The sequence below is a fragment of the Rhizophagus irregularis genome, chromosome 1 (assembly GCF_026210795.1).
Source record: "Rhizophagus irregularis chromosome 1, complete sequence".
NCBI lineage: Eukaryota > Fungi > Glomeromycota > Glomeromycetes > Glomerales > Glomeraceae > Rhizophagus > Rhizophagus irregularis.
In genome coordinates this window covers 1,676,156-1,697,138 of record NC_089429.1, presented here as the reverse complement: position 1 = coordinate 1,697,138, position 20,983 = coordinate 1,676,156, and the positions used below count along the sequence as shown (strand labels likewise).

The window sequence follows — 20,983 nt, the reverse complement described above, 5'->3', positions numbered from 1 at the left end:
AAGTGAAGTACTCTTGTTTTGTTGAGAAAGTGCATTCTCCTCGTCCTCTACACTTTGCTGATCACCTGACCATCACTCGGTATCAATTAGTGAACAAGTCTGATTAGCTCATATGGGAAATAATCGCAAATTTTTGATCTGCTGACCTATGTTAGATGATCATATAGTACAGAATACAGATGGTCACATCATATAATTGAATAAAAATTTCTTCATTATATTAATAATAATTTGAATCACGAATTGAGATCCTTAATTATAGTCGGTTGTAAAATAATATCAATAGATTTTTACAATCAAACTCTTTTCTGATGTGGTTGAATTCGAAGCCGACCAGGATATTTTAATGATACTACTGGATAGAGCTTTGATGCTAAATTATTCCATGCTGATAATTCTGGATATTTTGTTCCATTGACTGTAAAAGCGCAAGTTCTTTTATTCATATCTAAATGAACAGTGATTTTTGTGCCATCTCCGAATGAAGGACAATAGCCTCTTAACCATTCACCCGAATTAACACTATGACCTTGGGAGGATAACACCCATCCAGTAGTTTGATGCCATGCCCAAGTTTCATAATTAAAATTTTCTGATGCACATACTCCAACAGCAGCAATTGTACAGGACTTCTCAATAATAATATCCCATTCAAAAATACCTTTATTTTCTAAAACCATTTCAGCCATAACACTTCTCCATGAGTCATGAAGATCATTTGGTGCACATACAACTTTTCCATTATCCTCAATAATAAGTTCTGGTCCACATGCTAACCTATCCCAAAAAAGTTCAGATTCTTTAAATCTATAAATTGGTATTCCTCGAATATTGTTTAAATCTGAATCAACTAATTCTGAATTATGTTGAATAATTTCAGCTGGAATAATTTTTAATGGTTCAATGAAATCAAATTGTCCTCTTTTTATTCGCCTAAAATCAATATATTCGATTAAAGGCTCCAATTCTTTAGCAACTTTTTGATGATTTGCAATAAGTTTATTTTCTACTTGAATCAAGTTATCAATTTGCTCTAAAGTTGGCAACTGTTCCATTAGAGCTTTATATGTATCATAAGAAATTTGTTTTGCTGCAAGAATAGCACTGTAACGAAAAACTTCGTATTCTGGTGTCGCAAAAGGCTTTTCTTTTTCGTATGTACAAGACAAAAGATATTGAAAGCCTGTAATAGACAATCGACCGCATTCAATGGTATTTAGTGAAATAGTGGCTACTTCTTCAACTAACGAACATAAGAGAATATGATTGTCTTCTGTTAATGGCATTTTCCCCACAAATTTAGACAGTAGTTCCGGTGAATAATTTCCATTGTTATTTTTTTCTAATGTATTTTTAAAATTTTTTACAATAAAATCCTGAAGGTCTGGTAATTGAAAATAGTCAGCAGCATAAAAAGTTTCAATTATATTATCCTTTGTTAAAGATTCATTTTTAATTGATCCAGTATAAATGTATTCTAATATAATTTCCATTCCAAAAGAATTGATCGTTGGAAAAGAAATCTTATTTTCATAACTTTCTTTCATCCCATTATAAAGTAATCTATCAAATACTTCGGATCTTTCTGCTAAAATTGCTCTACAACCATATAATTTCTTTTCATCCTCACATAAAATTTCTATATCACTATATTTTGGATTATTTATTAATAATCTTAAGTCTTTTTCTAATGAATATCCTCTCGACATTTCTTAAAAATTTTTTTTTAATTTTTTTTTTTAAAAAAAAATCTATTTAGAGTTCTTAGAAACCTTATTAATAAAAGCTTTTGTACATATTTAGATTTGTACTATGTCGTATATCATGCGACTACCATGTCGTACGACTCGTACGTCATACGACTAAAATATATTTGCTGTGCCAAATGATTGACAATCGTGTAACATTATCGTGTTGGAGTTTTGAATTTTTGAATTTTCAGGATTATGATTGTGAATGTTTGGTTTGTATTATAATGAGATTCTTATTGTTGGGATTTTGAATGGTTCCCATTTGATTTATTGGTTTTCTTTTAAAATAACCTTTTTATAAAATTTATATAGAACCAAATCATACTTTGAATAAAATGAAGTTACATTGCTTATACACACATATGTTGATATATGATTATTCAAATTATTATTTATTATTTAAATTATTGACAAGGCATGATTCATTAATTCAAGATGACTATAAAAGTTCCCAAGTATTATCAAATAGAAGCGTGATTATTTATTTAAACTTAATAAAATGTATTATTACTTCCGTTTATATCTTTCTTGTCTCTTTTTTATTTCGCAGAGATATTTAATAACAATGAAAGAATTTGTATTATTTAGCACCAAAAAAATAATGTATCATAGGTATAGTCAAATGAAAGCCTTTATGAGCAACTGCCATCTTTATATCGATGTAATCGAATTTCAAGAGTAGTAAAAGAATACATATTTTATACACATGTTGTTGATAAAATCGGTTAAAATTATTATTTCTCCATTGATGATGGCTTGTACTTATGGGACCTGGGGTGAACAAAGAATTAACTTATTACAAAGATTTACGTCAATAATGACACGTTATAATAAAAAAATTTGAAAAGATTTATTTATTAAGAAGCATGTACAGATTTGTACAGTATAAAAAATTATATAATTATCCAAGTCTTATACCATAATTGTATTACTAATTTAATAATTTTATATATCAACATTATTCTATTTAATAGTAAAATTTAGGTTTATATAGTATTAATCTAACATTATGCTTATCTAAGAAATCTTTAAAATTATCACGACCATAATTATAGTAATGCCAATAATCATCATTTCTACCTATTCCTAATGTTGATAAAGATTTTTCATATTCTATGTAATTCAACAGACCTTCTAAATTCATAATTGTACCTTTCATTTTATTTTGATATAATTGTAAAGTAACTAGCCTAAAATTTTTAATATATTTAAAAATCATTTCAAAACCTTTATTACAAACCCCAGAAATTGATAATGAATTAATATTTGGACAATATTGAGTCAAAGCAATTAAAGTATCATCATTAATTGATTTTTTATTATCTTCTTCACCAATTGTTAAAGAAGATAAATTATTTCCAGCTTTTTTTATAATCAAAGTGGTTACCTTAGATGACAAATCATTGAAAGTTAAATCTAACTTTTTAAGATTATTGAATGAAGTAAATGAATCAATTCCTTCAAATTTTAATCCTTCATTAGATCTTAATACCAATATTCTTAAATTAATGCATTTAAGAATATAATCAAATGATATATTGCTAAAATCCAAATTGTTTAATACCAATTTAGTTATAGAATTTGCTCTTAATTCTAAAATATTTGTGATAAGTTCATCAACATGATTATTAACTTACTTTTTAACTCCATAATCAAAAATGAATTCCTTTAGATTATTATTTGATTTTACAAGAGAAATAAAATCTTCTGTAAATTTATTACCATATAATTTTTCTATTTTTAAACTAGAAAGATTTTGAAAGTGATTTTTAAAAAAATTGATATTTATTTTTGCTATTTTGATTTCACACTTCCCATCACAATATAATGTTAGATAATCCAAATCTTTAATTTTGTGTTGCATGATTTCCAATAAATTTTCATCATTAAAACCTATATTCCAATTTAAACAATTTAATTTTTGACTTTGCCTCATAATTGAATGAAAGAGATGGTTTTTTAATATTATAACTTTACTTTCACTTTTCATTACATTATTTTTTTTTTTGAAAATTTCATACCATGTACTTACTGCATTATATAAATCACGAATATTAAATTCTTTTAAATATTTTCCATATTCAAATAAAAGTGGTATTTCATTTTTATGGTCCTTGAATCCTCTTTTTAAGATTGAGATAAATTTCTTATAATCATCTTCATTTAAACAATTAATATAAGTTTGTATGATCAAATAATGTTTACTTTTAACTTCTATATTGCACAATTTAAATGGATTTTCCCAAAGTATAGGGATTGTTAATTCACAAATCTGCTTATTCAAAAGTAGGAAATTGAATAAACTAGCACCATCATCTTTTAACTCATTAATAATTTCAAAAATAATATCTATATTAAAAGTGGGTAGGGTCATCTTTATGTGGAAGGAAAATAGAAGTTTAGAAAAAATAATATCAATTATAATAACTATGAGTCATATAATACGCATGGTTATACGATCTGAATACTTATTGTATGATGTAATAATTTATTATTTAGTGTGACATACAAATAACACAGTGTTCCTCTTAAAGTTGATTTTGTAATACAAAAATTGGACCATTAACCAATTATTATTAGTGAACCAAATTTATGGAGAGATAAATTTAGACCTTTAAAGTATATCTCATTTATTAAAAAAATTTATACAGTATTTTTATACAAAGATTTAATAATATTTACTCATAATTGAATAACAGTCTTAAACGATAAATATCTATCATCATTACGTACAATATAATGTATCAACTATACCAGGAAAAATATATTCTACAACATACTTATTAATTAACATATTAGATTAAGTTAGGATTAATTAAATTAATATGTGAATAGCAGTATATTAATGAAAATCTTATATAACTGAAATACTGAAATTTGTAGTAATAATAGAAATAATTGCAGACTAAATAATTAAATTTAAATTGAATTTCAAAATAAACTAGTATTTTTTTACTATGTAAAGAACATACTCGATCCTTACTATACCAGATATTAAATTCTTATTAGGGACTTTAATATTATGATGTCTTATTAAATACTATAAATAGTTTAATATTTATTTATACTCTATATTTAATATCGACTTTAGCGTCTCAGCAAACCAATCCTATTACTATACCATTTTTCGTCTTACCGACAAATTAAAGAACCAATAAAACCTACTTATTTTTGCAATTTCGCAATCTCTTTAATAATTTTATTTATTTTTTAATATAAATTTACACATTAAAGTTATTAAATTAAACCGATTAGTCTTAACTACTTTACTTACAGGATCTCAATATTATCTTAGTACGGTAATTTGTCTATCATTTATAATGCACTATTATGTAATTCAGAATCACAGACTCGGTAGTACATTTTTTGATTTACAGCGTGCAACGACTGTAACGTTCATTAGGTTATACAGTTATACAACTAACTTGAATTATGACGTTAAGGCACCAACTTCGCCCTGAATTTTTTTTTTATTTAAAATATAATTCTTGTTAAAATTTAAGCATGTCTGGTATTCGTAAAGAATTAGTTAATGCAGCAGTTAATAGATCATATGCTTTAATAGATTATAGTATTCATAATAATCAAAATAAACAATATGAATTTAAAAAACAAACAAATTCTTGTTGATGATTCACTTACAGAAAAATGAAAATCCTGAAGCAATAAGATTATTGACTAAACTTTATGATACGGATAAAATATTTCTTAATGAAGGAACAAAAAGAATTTGTGAAAGTTGTAACCAAGGATGTTTAGCTACATTATATTGTGAGCATTGTGTTCGGAATTATTTAAAGCAAAATTTTCAAATTGGACATCTGGAAATGATAATATTTATAATTTAATACAAGAATGTCAGATGAAAGAAATAGTCTCAAATCTAATACCAGAATGGATTCCTTACAATAATTTTCAAAATATTGAATATCTAACAAAAGGTGGTTGCTCTGAGATTTATACAGCAAAATGGATCAATGGAAGTTACGATGAATGGGATTCTAAAGAACAGCAAATAAAAAGACTTGAAAAGTAATATGTGGTACTTAAAAGATTAGAAAATGTTGAAAATGCAAATCAAAGTTGGTTTAATGAGGTTTGTAATTTAGAAATATTTAGAAATTAATAACTAAACTTTTATTCAAGAATTTTATTTAATGCATCTTTTTGTAGGCTAAATCACATTTAACTATAAGTAATAAATATCTATATCCGATGTTATGGATTCATCAAATGGAAGTTATATACTTGTAATAAATAAAATGTATATATATTTAAGAAAATATTTACAACAAAATCATAATAATCGACTTACATGGAAAGAGATAATATAAATTGCTGCTAGTATAATTATACACTTTTTAAGAGTTCAATTCATATGGATTTGCATTCTGGTAATATATCATTTAATTTACTGGAATAACTAGCTAGTATTAGTGATTTTGGATTTTGTGGACCTGCAGATAAACCATTAAAAAGTATATACGGAAATCTTCTTTATATAGCACCTGAGGTTATTATTGGAAAAGAACAGACTTTCAAATTTGATATTCATAGTATTGCAATGTTTATGTTGGAAATTTCTTCTGGGCAACCACCATTTACTAATTATGAACATAATTATGATCTTGCCATGAATATTGTTAATGGCATAAGACCAAAAATTGTATCAAGAACTCCTTTAGAATATAAAAATTTAATGAAACAATGTGGGATGCTGATCCATCAAAAAGACCTGATATCAAAACACTTTGCAATAAAATAAGAAATCTCAATTACTTTTATCAGAGTAAATCAAACCAATCAGAAAAAAAATAATAATAATTTAGAAATAAATAAAATAAATAGTAATATCAATAGTCTAAAAAATTATACGAATAGTACAAGTAAAGTTTATCAATTTGAAAATTTTTCTGAACCAAGAAATGCAACGGAAGGTAATATACTAGTTTAGGATTAAATTTAATTGAAAATTTTAAACAGAATCTCAATCATCGATCATTTAGTATTGAAATTAGTTCTATTATTACAAAATTTAGGACAAATTCTTCCTTTTAAATTAGAATACCTATACTTGCAACTTTTTTAACACAAGTGATCTTGAAGTGTTTTTTTAAAAAATTTACAAAACACTTTTATAAATAAATTAGTAATTAGAAATGGGATGAATGAAAGTATTGTCCCTTGTAATTATATAAAAGAAATTGTATAAAAATTTAAAAAATTTAGATTTTTCATATTATTACCTATAAATAAAGTCATATAAATGATATAATATATATAAGGTTTATTAACATTAGCAAGAAATTCGTTTAATTTATAAAATTTATTTACAGTACCGCTCTTACGAAAGTCTTTGCGTGCAACTCATTTATTCTCCACCTAACACCATATATATATTTCTGGATCCTTAATTATCATAAATTTGTTATACAAATTACATACTTTGTTTATGTAAGTTGTTCATGCCTCAATTTATCACAATTATAAAAAACAATACGCTTTAAAAGTTAGAAATCACATTTTTATTTTTTTTATTAAGCCTGAAAACTCTAAGGTCAAAAGGCCAATGTATATATTATTTTTTTGTAACACAAATTAATGCACCAAATACGCTTTTTACGCCTTTACCATAGAATGGCCTAATTACTTTTGATCTATAATTCAAAGTCTCCCTGTAAAAAAGTAGATATTAAAGTTTTATACTGAAAGATACGTTTGTATACTGAGAGATACATTTAGATACGTTTTTGTATACTGAAAGATACGGAGAAATACATAATTCCGTATTTTTATGGATATAGTGTTATTAAAATAAATATTTTTGACGAAACATTCTTTGGATTAATAGTATTTAATGCAACGTTAATTTTGTTAATTGTGCTATATATAAGGGGTAATTGAATTCAATATTAATAATTTTTATATCTCTAAAGTCTTAAACAAACAAAAATATTATTTTTCAATTGTTCAAATTTACAAGTGGGAAAGACCCTGTAATCGCATATCTGATATAGTCCGTTGTCATTCTCTATAAATTAATAAAAAAGTTGTGTATGATTCATTATAATTTAAATTATTTTATAGATTGACATTTATTCTAAAGAAACCCAAATCAGTAAATTATCAAGAATTAATGTAAATATTTTTATATATCGTTACTTGATATTTAAATTAATAACATGATTAATATGATTATATATGATCGAAAATTTTATTTAATAAAAAATTCATTTAATATAATAATAAATAGAAATTTGTAAAAAATTAATACAAAAAAAAAAAAAGTTGATGAAAATTTGCTCACGATAACATATCACGAACTATGCAAAATATTACTTTCAATCTAAATAGTCTGATCCCTTTAGATTTACTATTTTAACCTAAAATAGAATTTTTAATTAAATATACGAATAAAAAATCAGAGTTTAATTAATATACCGTATGTTTAAATTTACCATTTTTATTAACTTTCATTAATTTTCAATTGAGAAATATCAATTTGTAAAGATTCTATTTAATAAGATAAGAATATATTAATATTTTTTATATATTAAATTTATATATTTACAAAATTATTGCATTATTTACCTGAAAATTTTTCACTAATTATATTGTCATTTTGTTCATTGTAATAATCATCAGAATTTTTTGGTTCAGGAAGATTATTAAAATTAAGTAATCTACTTGTATAAACAGCTTCGGAATGTGTTTCGTATGATAAACTTGTCAAAGGTATGCTGCTAGTTGGTATACTACTATTATTAATTTTTTCTGATTCTTCAATTTGTTTTAGTAATTCTGTTTTATTATTATTAAATTTAAAATCACGACTTTCAATAAACCATTGCCATGAGATATTGTAAATTTCTACTGCTTCCGGTCGATTTATTGGATTTGCATCCAAGCATCTTTTGACTAAATTCACAATCAATTGGGGTACTTTAATATTACTAAATCTTGGTCTAAGTCCTTGACAAATTTTTATTGTTAAATTTTTGTCATGGCTTACATCATGGTATGGAGGTAGTCCAGAAATTACCTCATACATAATTATACCAAAACTATAAATATCAGCAGCTTTAGTATAATTTTGTCCTCTTAAAACTTCAGGAGCAATATAAGGTAAAACACCATATATACTGTTTTTTGGATTTTCCGATGCATTATAATCTGCAGGTTTACATAATCCCATATCAGTTATCATAACTTGAGATACAAAACCAAAACTAAGTATATTCCCAATATGTAAATCTCGATGAGTTAGTCCATTATTATGAATACTCTTAAGTCCGGATGTAATATGGTGTAAATATCCTATCTTAGTTTCCCAAGATAATTCATGATAATTTTTATCTAAATAAGCTCTTAAACTTCCATCCTCCGCATATGGCAAAACCATCATGTAATTTTTTGTTTCTGGGTCTTGTGTAATTCCATAAACTCTAATAACAGAAACTGTTTGGTATTCTCTAGCCATACAATGCATTTTTATCTAGATATACATTTTATAAATCCATCAGTAAAATCGCAATTTAAAAATTTCATTAAATTAAGAAATTGGGTAATACCTCATTGATAAATTCTGATGTAACATTTTCTGAATTATTTAAACTTTTCAGTGCTACAAGCCAATTGGAACAATCTCGTTTCCAATTTTCATTTATATCCCAACTTCTAATATATCCATCAATCCATTTTGCTTTATAAACTTTTCCAAAACCGCCTTTCGCAATATATTCAATATCATATAATTTATTGTAAGGTATCCACTCTAAAACTTTCTCATAATTAGTTGCTGATAGTTGAGTGTCTTGAATAAATTTGTCAATATCATTATTACCACTAGTCCAATTTTTAAAATTTTGCTGAAAATGTTTTGTATTACATTCTTTACACCATCTATTTTTATTATTTTCTTTTTCACATTCTTTACATATTTTATAGATCATAGTTCAATAGATAAATTTACTTTATAGAATGGATAATAAAAAAGGTGCCACTCAGCAGAAGGGCTAAATATTGCGGTGAAAAAGATTTTTTTTCAATTTATGCATGCACGACATTAGTGTAATACAGATCGACAAAATGATACACTGCTTCAAAAATGCTAAAACTGGTTAGTGGTCCTAACTATTACGATCATCTGTCGATCATCAGGAAATTCAAATATAAAAAAAAATTTTTGGTTTTACATTCAGGATTCAGGAGACTAAAATAATGTATTTAAAATAATATTCTCGAGTTTCACCTAACTCTTTATTATAAAATAAGTGATTCTATACTTATAGTTTTACTTCAAAATCTCACTTTAAGTCACGCTTTCTTTTATTAACTCTACAATATAAACTTGCAAATCACAAAAGAAGTAGCTTAATTAATGTTTTTCTTCAAGGAATAAGACGTATTATAAGTGAGGATATAAAATGGAAGGTAGTGTATTTATTTTTCTGTAATTTACAAATAATTTCACAACTACTAGCTAAGTATTTATATCAAAGATGCAATTCGTAACAAATCCATTTGCAACGTGTAGAAAAGGAAAAATTTTTTAGTGATATGAAGGTTTGTTAATTATATTATCATTATTTTATAACGAATTTTAACGTTCAATCTCGTTATTTTATTTTTAGATTTTACAGCAAATTATTTATTATTTTGATGAAATTGAACGAGAAATGATTAATAAAACTGGAGAAGTTTCTATACCTACTTTATGGAGATACTTTAAAATTCTGTGGGAAGAGTTGATTCTACTTTTGAAGAATAACAAGAACTTTCCCATTGAGTTAATCAATAAATATTTACGATAATTAAAATTGGGCAAGCACGCTTTGACAGATACCTTAAAATAAACCGCTTATTGAATAACCTGGAATTTTCGCTCTTTGGATGCTGAGAGTATGGTGAGATCATAATAGCGTGTTATTAATATAAATTACTCAATACAATATATATATGGTTACTGTAGATACTTTACATAAAACTTCTTTATTTTTACTGAAATTCCTCAAGAATTACATAATTAAAATAGCTATAGATTGGGAATTTCTATTCCTAAATAATTTATTTATTAATAGATTACAAAAATAAAATAATGAATGTTATGTTGAATAAAAATAATATAACTATCGAACGCGATAAACTCATTATTAAATAGATAAATAATCTTTATACCCTATTTTGTTAAATTAAATAAAGATAATAATTTTCATAAAAGAAAAGAACTAAAAATAAATAATTAAATTACGTACTAAAATCATACCATTTTTACTTCGTCTATATTACTATATATTGAAGAAAGTTGTTCAATAGGTATAGAATTATACAAATGTTATTAAAAATTTTTTTATATCTATTTATTAAAATTTTATAGACCATATAATTATAAAGCATTTTATTTGATTTAAGATGTTAAAAATTAAAAAATGCTAAAATTTTGAGTCTTTATTATATTTAAAATTAAAATATTGTAAATATTGTGAAATTATTCTTTGCATTTTTTCACGTACGCGAAACAATATTTTCTCAAAGATATATTGTACAAAAATAATAACAACATCCAATTAATTTTTGTGGCTAAATAATGATCAATTGTACCACATTTTGAGCCAATCTTATTTAAGGAAAAGGGCATAGGATGATACTTATACCCGGGTACAACGTTAAGGATCCCTTGCAAGTAAATCCTCGTTTAGATCGAGTGATCTAAAAGCTATCTGTTGTGTCCAAATACGGGATAGCAAAATCCGAAACATAATAATATACTTTAATTGGAAATTTTAATATATAATATTCCTCCTTTTCTTTTTTACAATATTGCATGTTCAAAAATATTTTAAGACAATTGCCTGAATTAACAAGTTGAAATTATACAGTATTTCCAAAATGATTTTTCAACATTACATTCATGTATCCTAGTTAATATATTATGGTGTCATTTGACGATTCTATTATAGGAATATGCGTGTTCAAAGAATTTCCCTAAAAATTACCACTTCATTAATATTTACTTGCATAAATTGAATGAAATATGACAAAGCAAAATTAAATTGTTAAAGTTTATTTTATTCGTGATATTCCAATTTAAGTTAATTCTTAAGGAGTTCCAAAATTTTATTATATCCCAAATCAGAATATTTATACATAATACAATTTACATATACTGATAATTTCATGATAATAATATAATATAAAACAGTCTAATTTGTATAAATAACTAATTAACTTCTTTTATAAAATCATAAATATCAATAGATAAATCCCTATAACATAAAACTTGAATATCATATAATTCAAATTCCTTTACCTTATTTTTTAGAAAAAACAAATCATCAATTCTTGAATATTTAATTTCTGAAAAAGCAAAATATTTGACTCTTTTCTTTTTCATAATATATTCTTTTATAGAAGGGAAAATATCACCATTTTTTCCTTTACTTCTATTTCTGATTACCAATTTTTTAACAAAAGTATTTTGAAAATTTTTTAAAAATATTTCAAAATCAATTCTATCAATTGAAAGACTCAAATGCAAATATTCTAATTTATGAGGAAGAATTTGACCTAAATTTTTTAATATAATTGAACTAATATCACTAATGGAAGTTTCTATAAAAAGATAATCAAGATTTTGTGTAATATTTTCAACTAAATTTAATAATAAATAACTACACTTATTATTCATTGAAATAGGACCCAAATATTTAATTTTGCTACAATATTTTATAATTAATTGTAGTAATTGTTGTGGTTCTCTGCCTATAATTCCAAAATTTTCTAAATAATCGCAAGATTTTTGTACTAACAATTCTTCAGTTTGTAATATTTCATTCAAAAATAAAGATTTTAATTTAAAAGGTTTAGTGATATTATTAATTTGCTGAATAAATCTAGAATCTAAAGAACGACAATAAATAATATGAATTGATTCTAAAACATTCAAGTGATTAAATGCTTCACTCAAAATAAGTATATTTTTAAAATCAACATAATAAAATATAATTGTATTTAAAGTATTTGAACAATTAGGATTTTTAATTAAAGATGATAGTGATTGGTGCAAAGGAAATTGACAACCAAGAAAAAGTTTTCTAAGATTTATTTGAGATTGAATAATTTGTGATAACGATGAACATTTTTCAGTCACTGGAAAATGATAAAATGAATATTGCAAATAAAGTGATGAAATTGAATTACAATTAGAGTAGAGAAATTTTGTAAATATTCTTGTATTTTCAGTTACCTCATAAAAATTAATTTCAAAATTTTTAATATTACAAATGAATTTCGGATTTTGTAATATTAATTCAAGAATCTCATCAAAATATTCAAATTTTGTATTGTTAAACAACATAACTTCAAAACTATGCAAATTTACTTCATTTTCAATGAATATTATAAATAATGATTTATATATTAACTTTGTAAAATTTATCATTTGCAAAGGTAATAATTTATTTCGCATAAAATAGCCAGAACGTTGCGCTTTAGTTTTTGAAGTTTCAATAGTCCTAGCCCACTCATTAATAGAATTAATGATTTCATATGCATCTAAACGTTGAATAAAACTAGGATAATTAAATAGCGTATTTGAAGGAAATATATCATTTTGAGTTAAATATTCATCTAGTTTTATTTTGTAATCATCGTTTAGCTTATATAAGTAAATTTCAATAAAGTGATAATTTTTAGGTAATTTAAGTGAAAATGGATCTTCCCATAATAATGGGATTGCTAAATGACACCATAATTTATTAACTAATATACATGAATGTAATGTTTTGTAATCATAATGAAAATGTTGTATAATTTCGTTTACTAACTCAGGTAAATCTCCTAAAAATAACTTTGAACATGCCATATTTTTAGTCGAAAGGAGAAAATAAGAAAAGGGGTTTCTGAAATTAAAAAAGCTACGTCAAAAATTTATGGGAATTTCGGAGCGACAACACCGTTTGTCGCACGGAACAGATTATTTTTACATGTTTGTACATGATTATCATGATCGACTGTTTCAAAAAAATTTCTTATAAATTATTACGTATGATATCGTGTGACAAATCACCCGATTGCTAAACATCACCTGGGCGATCATCGTCTGGGTTTTTTTCAAATATGTCACAATTGTCACATGATGCACAATATATAGAGTAAATTTATTAATCGGCCGATGGCTGATTGTTTTAACTTAGCTAATTTTTGATCGGTTAAACTTAAAATTTTATTGCGAAGATATTTTTAAAAATTTTTTTTTGCAAACATATTTAATTCAAAATAATCTTATTTAATGAAATTTTATTTGTAAATATTAAAATTTAAGTCACACATTTACGATTTTAAAGAAAAAAATCACCATATTTATTTTTAATGAAGTGATACAAATAAAAAAAACAATAACAATAAATAAAAAGATAAGTAAATTATAATGATCCAGGAGAAAGATGCTAATAAAAAAATGAAATAACAATGGATTAATGGAAAGTAATAGAAGATGAAAGGGAGTAAAAAAGAGCAATGAGAAGTGATAGGAAACAAAAAGGAGAAATAGGACATGATGGGAGATAAAAAGGAGTGATGGGAAACGAAAAGAAGTGATGGGAGACGAAGAGGATTGATGGGAGACGAAAGGGAGTGATGGGAGACGAAAAGAAGTGATGGGAGACAAAAAGAAATGATGGGAGACGAAAAGGAGTGATGGGAAAAGAAGTTATGGGAGACAAAAAGAAATGATGGGAGACAAAAGGAGTGATGAGAGACGAAAAGAAGTGATTGGGGACGAAGAGGAGTGATGGGAGACGAAAAGAAGTGATGCACGGAAAATGTAAATAAATCAATAAATTCCGTGATATAAGGTTACTATTTCCGGAAATATGAGCCTTTTATGGAATATAAAAACAGATTGACTTTTTTTACAGGGAAGTAAACAGGCCAAGCCTTTTCTTTATATCATCTAGGCTACAAAAGGTGTGTTCTTTGCACTCTCATATTGTTTTTCTGTAAGAGATCTATTTTTCCACTTTTTACTCTGATGTACTTCATTCAGATTTTCATTACAATCATCATTAATGTCTAGTCCAAGAAACGAGTCACCATTTGGAGCAGTAATCCTATTTATTACAGTTTTGCATTTGTTACATATCTTTTTCTTCTTCAATTCTTTGATTAGGAGTGGCTTCCAGAAATGCTATAAGCTCATCATGATCATTAATTTTTGCTTGTAAATTGAGTGGAATTATTGAAATCGTAGATGCTTCAATATCTTCAACAAATTACCATATTCATTTTTGTCTTAATGGTAAGTTTTTGCCAGACAACTTCCATAGTATTTACCTAGAATAATTTCTTATGATATTTAAACATGAATGCAATCCTTTAACAATAGTATTGTTTTCAGGAAGGGAAACTTTAACATTTGAAATCTATGAGAAATTTTGCACCCTTAAGAAGTTCTTTTAAATCAATTTGTTGATATCCTAACAGTTGTAAGAGACTGAGTTGTAGAATCTAGAAGTTGGTATTGAACCTTTCAAAGTTCTGCCAATACATTTGTTGTTCTTTTATATAATAATCTTTCTTGTTAAAGTGAGTTTTTGATGTTTCAATACAAATTGAAGCTCTGAACATAATTTGATCTTGAGTAATTGTTGAATCTACTGTATTTGGAAGGCTTTCAACAAATTCCATTGACTTACATAAAAGTTATTTATTCCTTGTGACTATCAACTATCAGACCTTGATAAGCAATAATTTTTTTTGAGTGGCCAACAATTCATCCTGTAAACAAATGGCTTTCATTTTTAAAGATTTGATTTGACTATTTAATTTGGTATATTCGGTACAATCAAGATTTAATTTTTGCTTTTTTTTTCAAAAAAAAAAAAGTTTATCATCAATATTGAACACAGTACTTTAATATAAGTATTTTTTGTTCCTTCCTTTTCAAATATAGCACATCCATAAAAGACACAAAGCATCCTATGTTGTTATTATTAGAATGGGTTGAAAATCAGGTGATTTAATTACTTTTCTTTGGCAACATAATATTAAGAAACCAAAAAAAAAAGTTCATGTAAAAAATTACTCATGTAAATATATTTAGTTTATGTAATGTTAGAGTGTATTATTATTATTAAATATAATTACTCATGAAGAAAAAATATACTACTCATACGAAAAAATTTTACTCAGGTGAAAGTTATTTATGATGTTTGATATATATATAACATAAATAATAAAAGTACCTCTCCAAATACTTTTTTTTGTTTGTTGAAATTAAAAAGAAAAAGAAAAGTCAGGAAATATTTTGAAATTATTATAAGCGTGGGTAATTAAATGATTTGATGTCTCAAAAAGTACAACAAACACATCATTGTAGGCCTGATTAAAATTGTGCGACAATATTGAAATCAACATTTGAGCATTAATATTATTCAAGATATTTTCAGGTGAACTATGATGTCATTTAGCAATACCATTAATATATGGGAAAATCCAGTTATAATTAAATCACAATTTACTTAAATTATTTAAATGATGATGATTTTAAAAAAAAAAATTATAAAACAAAATTAAATCAAATTAGTATTAGTAATTATTTATTGTCTTAAAATGTATTGTTCAATTATTTTAGTTTTATTAAATATTTAATATATCAAAATTATTTCTTTTGCTAAAAATGATTCATTTCTAAATTATTTAGAATGTTATTGAACGAAAATTTACCCAATTTTAAAAATTGATTATTTTGTCTTCGTTTAAAATATTTATAAAAAATGAAATAAATAAATTTAATAATATTTTGTTAACATCCTGTAATGTAAACAAAAATTATCTATTAAAAATAATAAGAAACGTCATGATCCGTTACTGCAAACCAGCTTACAAACTTTTGGCTGAGTGCTGCATAATCGGCTTGTTTCAAAAAAAAAAAAAAAATGTTTATATAATTATTACGTAAAATGTATTGTGCGACAAATATCAGAACAGCCGGTACATTCAACCCGAATGTAATTAACCGGTTAATTATTTGATTAATTAACTGATTTGCATCCTAATACATTTTTTTGCTCTTTTATTATGCCTCTATCTATAATACTTAATATATCTTAATTACATTTGTATAAGTAATTATTTGTTATACATTTGAAGTACTTATCTTACCTTATAAGTTTAACATCTAACTTGAAAATTTTACAGGCAATTGACCCAGTATTATCAAGTGTAAGTATTACGTATGCGATCCTTCCCATTATAAAATATATATATTTTCGTTACTTTATTATAATGTCAAAAATTATGGATGCTGATTTTAAGAGCGAAAATTATTATACTTCGACATCATTTATTGGAATCCCACAACATACTATTTTTTAACAATTACAAGCTTTACAGTATTATTGAAATTTAAGTTTATGGTACTCACTATATATTTTACAAGTTTCGATAAGAATTTAATTTAAGTTTATGAAATATTTGTTTAATCAAATAATTTTGATTATGTAATCCATTTAAAACACGAATATTTCTTAAAATAAAATAAATGATATTTATTATAAATACGTAAAAATCAATATAATATACTTATTTTTATTTTATTTTATTTAAAAATTAAAACAATGACGGGAACCATACAAGTCTGGGAGCTGAGCCCTTACAAAAAAACTATGATGCTACACTATACAAGTATAAACCCAACTCTCTCGAGGATCGCACTGCCCAATATTTATAAAACAATACTAGGCATTACCTGCATTGTACGAAAGAGAAGAAGAAAAAGAAATAGACTAAAATAAAAAGAAAAAAATAATCTATGATCTATAAAATCTACATAAGAATTAAAATGAAGATAAGAGGCCCACCCGCCAGAATGAAGATAGTTCGAGGTGGCCAGAACCAGCCATAAGGGAAATATAATATACTTTAAAAAGCCTAATATAATAGATAGTAACATGATATCGCATGATATAATTAAAAGAGAAGTCGTCAAAGTCACATGATATCAATCACATGATATTAATACAACGAATTTTAACTAGATTTAATACGTTTTTCTACTTTAAAATATTTTAAGTTTGGAAAAAAAAATAAATATTAATATAAACAAAAAGAAAAAATAAACGACAACAAATATGATATTTACCACTATTATCATATGTTTCAAGGTTTAATTCTTCATTGTTTCGCTTTTTTAATGAGGTTGAAGGATTTTGAATTGTTAAATTTTGCGACGATAAACTAAATTACAAATTAATATTAATATTAATTTAATTAGTTACACAGAGTATCATTTAAAAAATATAAATGTAAATACCTTTCAATTTCTATATCAAGCTCTTTTTCTTTCGAAATATAATTATAATCATAATCTAAAGAAAATGACATGCATTTTAAAGATTTCTGTATATAATATTTTCAATTACAATTAAATTTTTTATAATAGTACCTTGATTATTACCAAATGAAATTGTCGATGATATATTTGTGGATAGACATTTAGAAATAAAAGCACTTAATGGCCTACTTGTATAAATGGCTTCTGGGTGATTTTTTTCAGCAAATTCAGGACCAATATTCTTTGATTTTATCAGTTTATTTCTTTTTTCTTCAGCTTGAATAAATTCTTCTTTATATTTACTTTTAAAAAACCAATTACCAAGAGTTAAATAAATTTCTTTTATCAGTGGTCTTTTATTTGGATCAGGATCCCAACAACTTTTCATTAAATTAGCATAACATTCTGGTGTATCTTCTGTAATTTTGGGTCGTTCTCCATCAAGAATTTTGTAAATAAGATGAATATCATGTTTAATATTAGCAAAAGGTTTGCAGCCTGTTGTAAGTTCCCACATAATCATACCAAAACTATACATATCAGCTTCTTTGGAAAATGCAGATCCTTTAAATATTTCTGGTGCAATATAAGGTATAACTCCATATATTTCATCATTTGATGATTTATTTATAGGATGTGATAATCCTAGATCCCCAATTTTCCATTGAATCATACTAAGTAATATATTTCCGCTATGAAAATCTCGATGTATGAATTTACGATAATGAATATATTCAAGTCTAAATAAAAAAAAAGTTTATAACTAACTTTTATTAATATAATAATTACTTTTAAATATAAATACCCTTGTGAGATTTGCAATAAAATTTGTAGTTTTTGATTATTCCACGTAATATTTGTAAAATTCTTTTGTAAATATTTATGTAAATCTCCTTTTGGCGCATATTCCATAACTAATAAATAATCTCCTAATTCAGGATCCTTTGTAAAGCCATAAACTTCGATTATATAACCATTAAATCCATTTTTACAATGTTGATTTGATTTTAACTATATAATTTATTAAAGATTTAATTAAGGATTAAAGATTAAATTATTTAATAAAAACCACCCGCAAAATATTCACCTCATTTATGAAATATTTAATATCATTTTTAGAATTTTCAAATCTTTTTAAAATGACTTCTTCATTATAACCTGACCAGGTTGCTTTATATATAATACCATATCCCCCTTTTGTTATTTCTTTTATATTTTTAAATTGAGAATATGGTATCCACTCAACTATCTTTTTATTAACATTTTTTACATTTTTTACAAATATTTTTTCAAAAATAGAATATAATAGAGCTTTTGGTTTAAAATATTTATCCTCTGTATTTACAATATTTCTAATATAAAAAAAAGCTATGTAGTTATCATATATAATATCATTGAGAAGGTAAACAACGAGATCCCTATCTACATTACTGCATATAATGAGTGATATTCTTTTACATTTTTTACATTGAGTTTGGCCTGTAAGTCCGAAAATAATGTTTGTTGTTAAACAATATCTGCATCCAACATAAGATATATGACAATCCTCACAATACTTTTGACAATCTGATGTAAATGTTAACTCGGAATGACACAAATTACAATTAGAATTGTCATGCCACCATGGTAAATAAAGAATTAAAATTTGCTTTTTAACTAAGGTTGATTCTATCCATTCAAATGAAATTAGAAAACAATTTGTGCATAATATAAATTGCTCTCTAATGTGTTCATCTAATGACTCTCCACATAATTGACAACGTTTTAACCTATTATATAGTATGTTGAGACTATTTTTATCAAGATAATTAAGGTTATCTAAGCATCCTTCTATTTGCTTGAAACTTAAGATTCTCAAACAAATTTTACAGCATTCTTGAATACTTTGTGGTATTTTTGCTTTGCTTATTTTATGTTCATTACATTTCGAGTCCATTGTATAATATATGTTTAAGTATATATATAGTATTATTATCAGTTATACCATTAATATAACGCGATAGACATTTTTTGTAATATTTTTGATCATGACAAAAAAGCGTCATAATATATTCTTTTCCACAATTAAAGCATTTTTCATCATTTCTATTAAAAGAAATAAATTTAATTGGTATAGGACTAGATTTTAATCTTGGTGTTGGGTCAAAAAAATTTTCATCATTTGTATTTACGAGTTCCATTTCACTATATTAATTAATCAAGTATCGATAACAATAATGAATTTGGAAAATTTGGACGTATTTATTGATATTTATTTATATTTTTATTTATATCTGAATAATACAGTTTGAAATGATTGTTTAATGATAAAGAAAATATTATGGAATTTTGTGTTATTACGGAAAGTTCGTTTTAAATTTAGAAATACTTTATCGAAGAGCAAATGCATAAAGTTGATGCATCAGCATTATTATTTTTTACTTATTTAGTTATTAAGACAAACTAGCTGAAATATTTTAAGTATTAGGCGTAAATATTATTTCATCATAGAAGGTAATAATGAAAACAGAATGTTACACAAATTAGAAAGGAAATGAATAAACAGTGAAAAGAAACAATGAGAATTTGAACAATAATAATGGGTAAAAGTAATTCTAAATATGAAACAAAGCTTAAAAATTATTTTGTAAGGCCAATTAAACGTATTAAAATTTTATTCCAGATCTCGTCAATTCGTCATAATAAATACTATTAATTTGAATACTGCAAAATCTCGTAAATTATCAAAATTTTATGATTTTGCTAAAGCAAAAACATCATTTAAAGGATAAAAAAAATATTCGTAATGGCAATTTTTTGTGCTGTCACAAGTATATCATTTTAATATTATTTTATTTTATTTGAAATAATTTATATAATTAAGCCCGTATAAATAAATTGAATTGTATAACGTGAAACG

At 24.8% G+C, this 20,983-nt stretch overlaps 5 protein-coding genes across 5 annotated transcripts; all 5 read right to left on the bottom strand.

Moving 5' to 3' along the window:
- Positions 1-296: 296 nt before the first annotated feature.
- Positions 297-1,709, bottom strand: OCT59_000317 (uncharacterized protein; the record flags this gene model as incomplete). The annotated part of the gene is made up of 1 exon (XM_066138752.1): positions 297-1,709. The coding sequence occupies one exon, from the start codon at positions 1,707-1,709 to the stop codon at positions 297-299; it is 1,413 nt and encodes a 470-aa protein (XP_065988217.1).
- A 1,009-nt stretch (positions 1,710-2,718) lies between these two features.
- Positions 2,719-4,125, bottom strand: OCT59_000316 (uncharacterized protein; the record flags this gene model as incomplete). The annotated part of the gene is made up of 2 exons (XM_066138751.1): positions 2,719-3,292; positions 3,389-4,125. 2 exons carry the CDS (start codon positions 4,123-4,125, stop codon positions 2,719-2,721), a joined length of 1,311 nt encoding a protein of 436 aa, XP_065988216.1.
- A 4,109-nt stretch (positions 4,126-8,234) lies between these two features.
- On the bottom strand, positions 8,235-8,768 carry OCT59_000315 (uncharacterized protein; the record flags this gene model as incomplete). The annotated part of the gene is made up of 4 exons (XM_066138750.1): positions 8,235-8,264; positions 8,343-8,356; positions 8,439-8,662; positions 8,764-8,768. The coding sequence occupies 4 exons, from the start codon at positions 8,766-8,768 to the stop codon at positions 8,235-8,237; spliced, it is 273 nt and encodes a 90-aa protein (XP_065988215.1).
- A 3,202-nt stretch (positions 8,769-11,970) lies between these two features.
- OCT59_000314 (uncharacterized protein) lies at positions 11,971-13,614 on the bottom strand (the record flags this gene model as incomplete). The annotated part of the gene is made up of 1 exon (XM_025332294.2): positions 11,971-13,614. One exon carries the CDS (start codon positions 13,612-13,614, stop codon positions 11,971-11,973), a length of 1,644 nt encoding a protein of 547 aa, XP_025174037.1.
- Positions 13,615-17,780: 4,166 nt separating this feature from the next.
- OCT59_000313 (uncharacterized protein) lies at positions 17,781-20,020 on the bottom strand (the record flags this gene model as incomplete). Its single annotated transcript, XM_066138749.1, has 6 exons — positions 17,781-17,806; positions 17,893-17,987; positions 18,064-18,118; positions 18,196-18,386; positions 18,890-19,095; positions 19,172-20,020. 6 exons carry the CDS (start codon positions 20,018-20,020, stop codon positions 17,781-17,783), a joined length of 1,422 nt encoding a protein of 473 aa, XP_065988214.1.
- Positions 20,021-20,983: the final 963 nt, after the last annotated feature.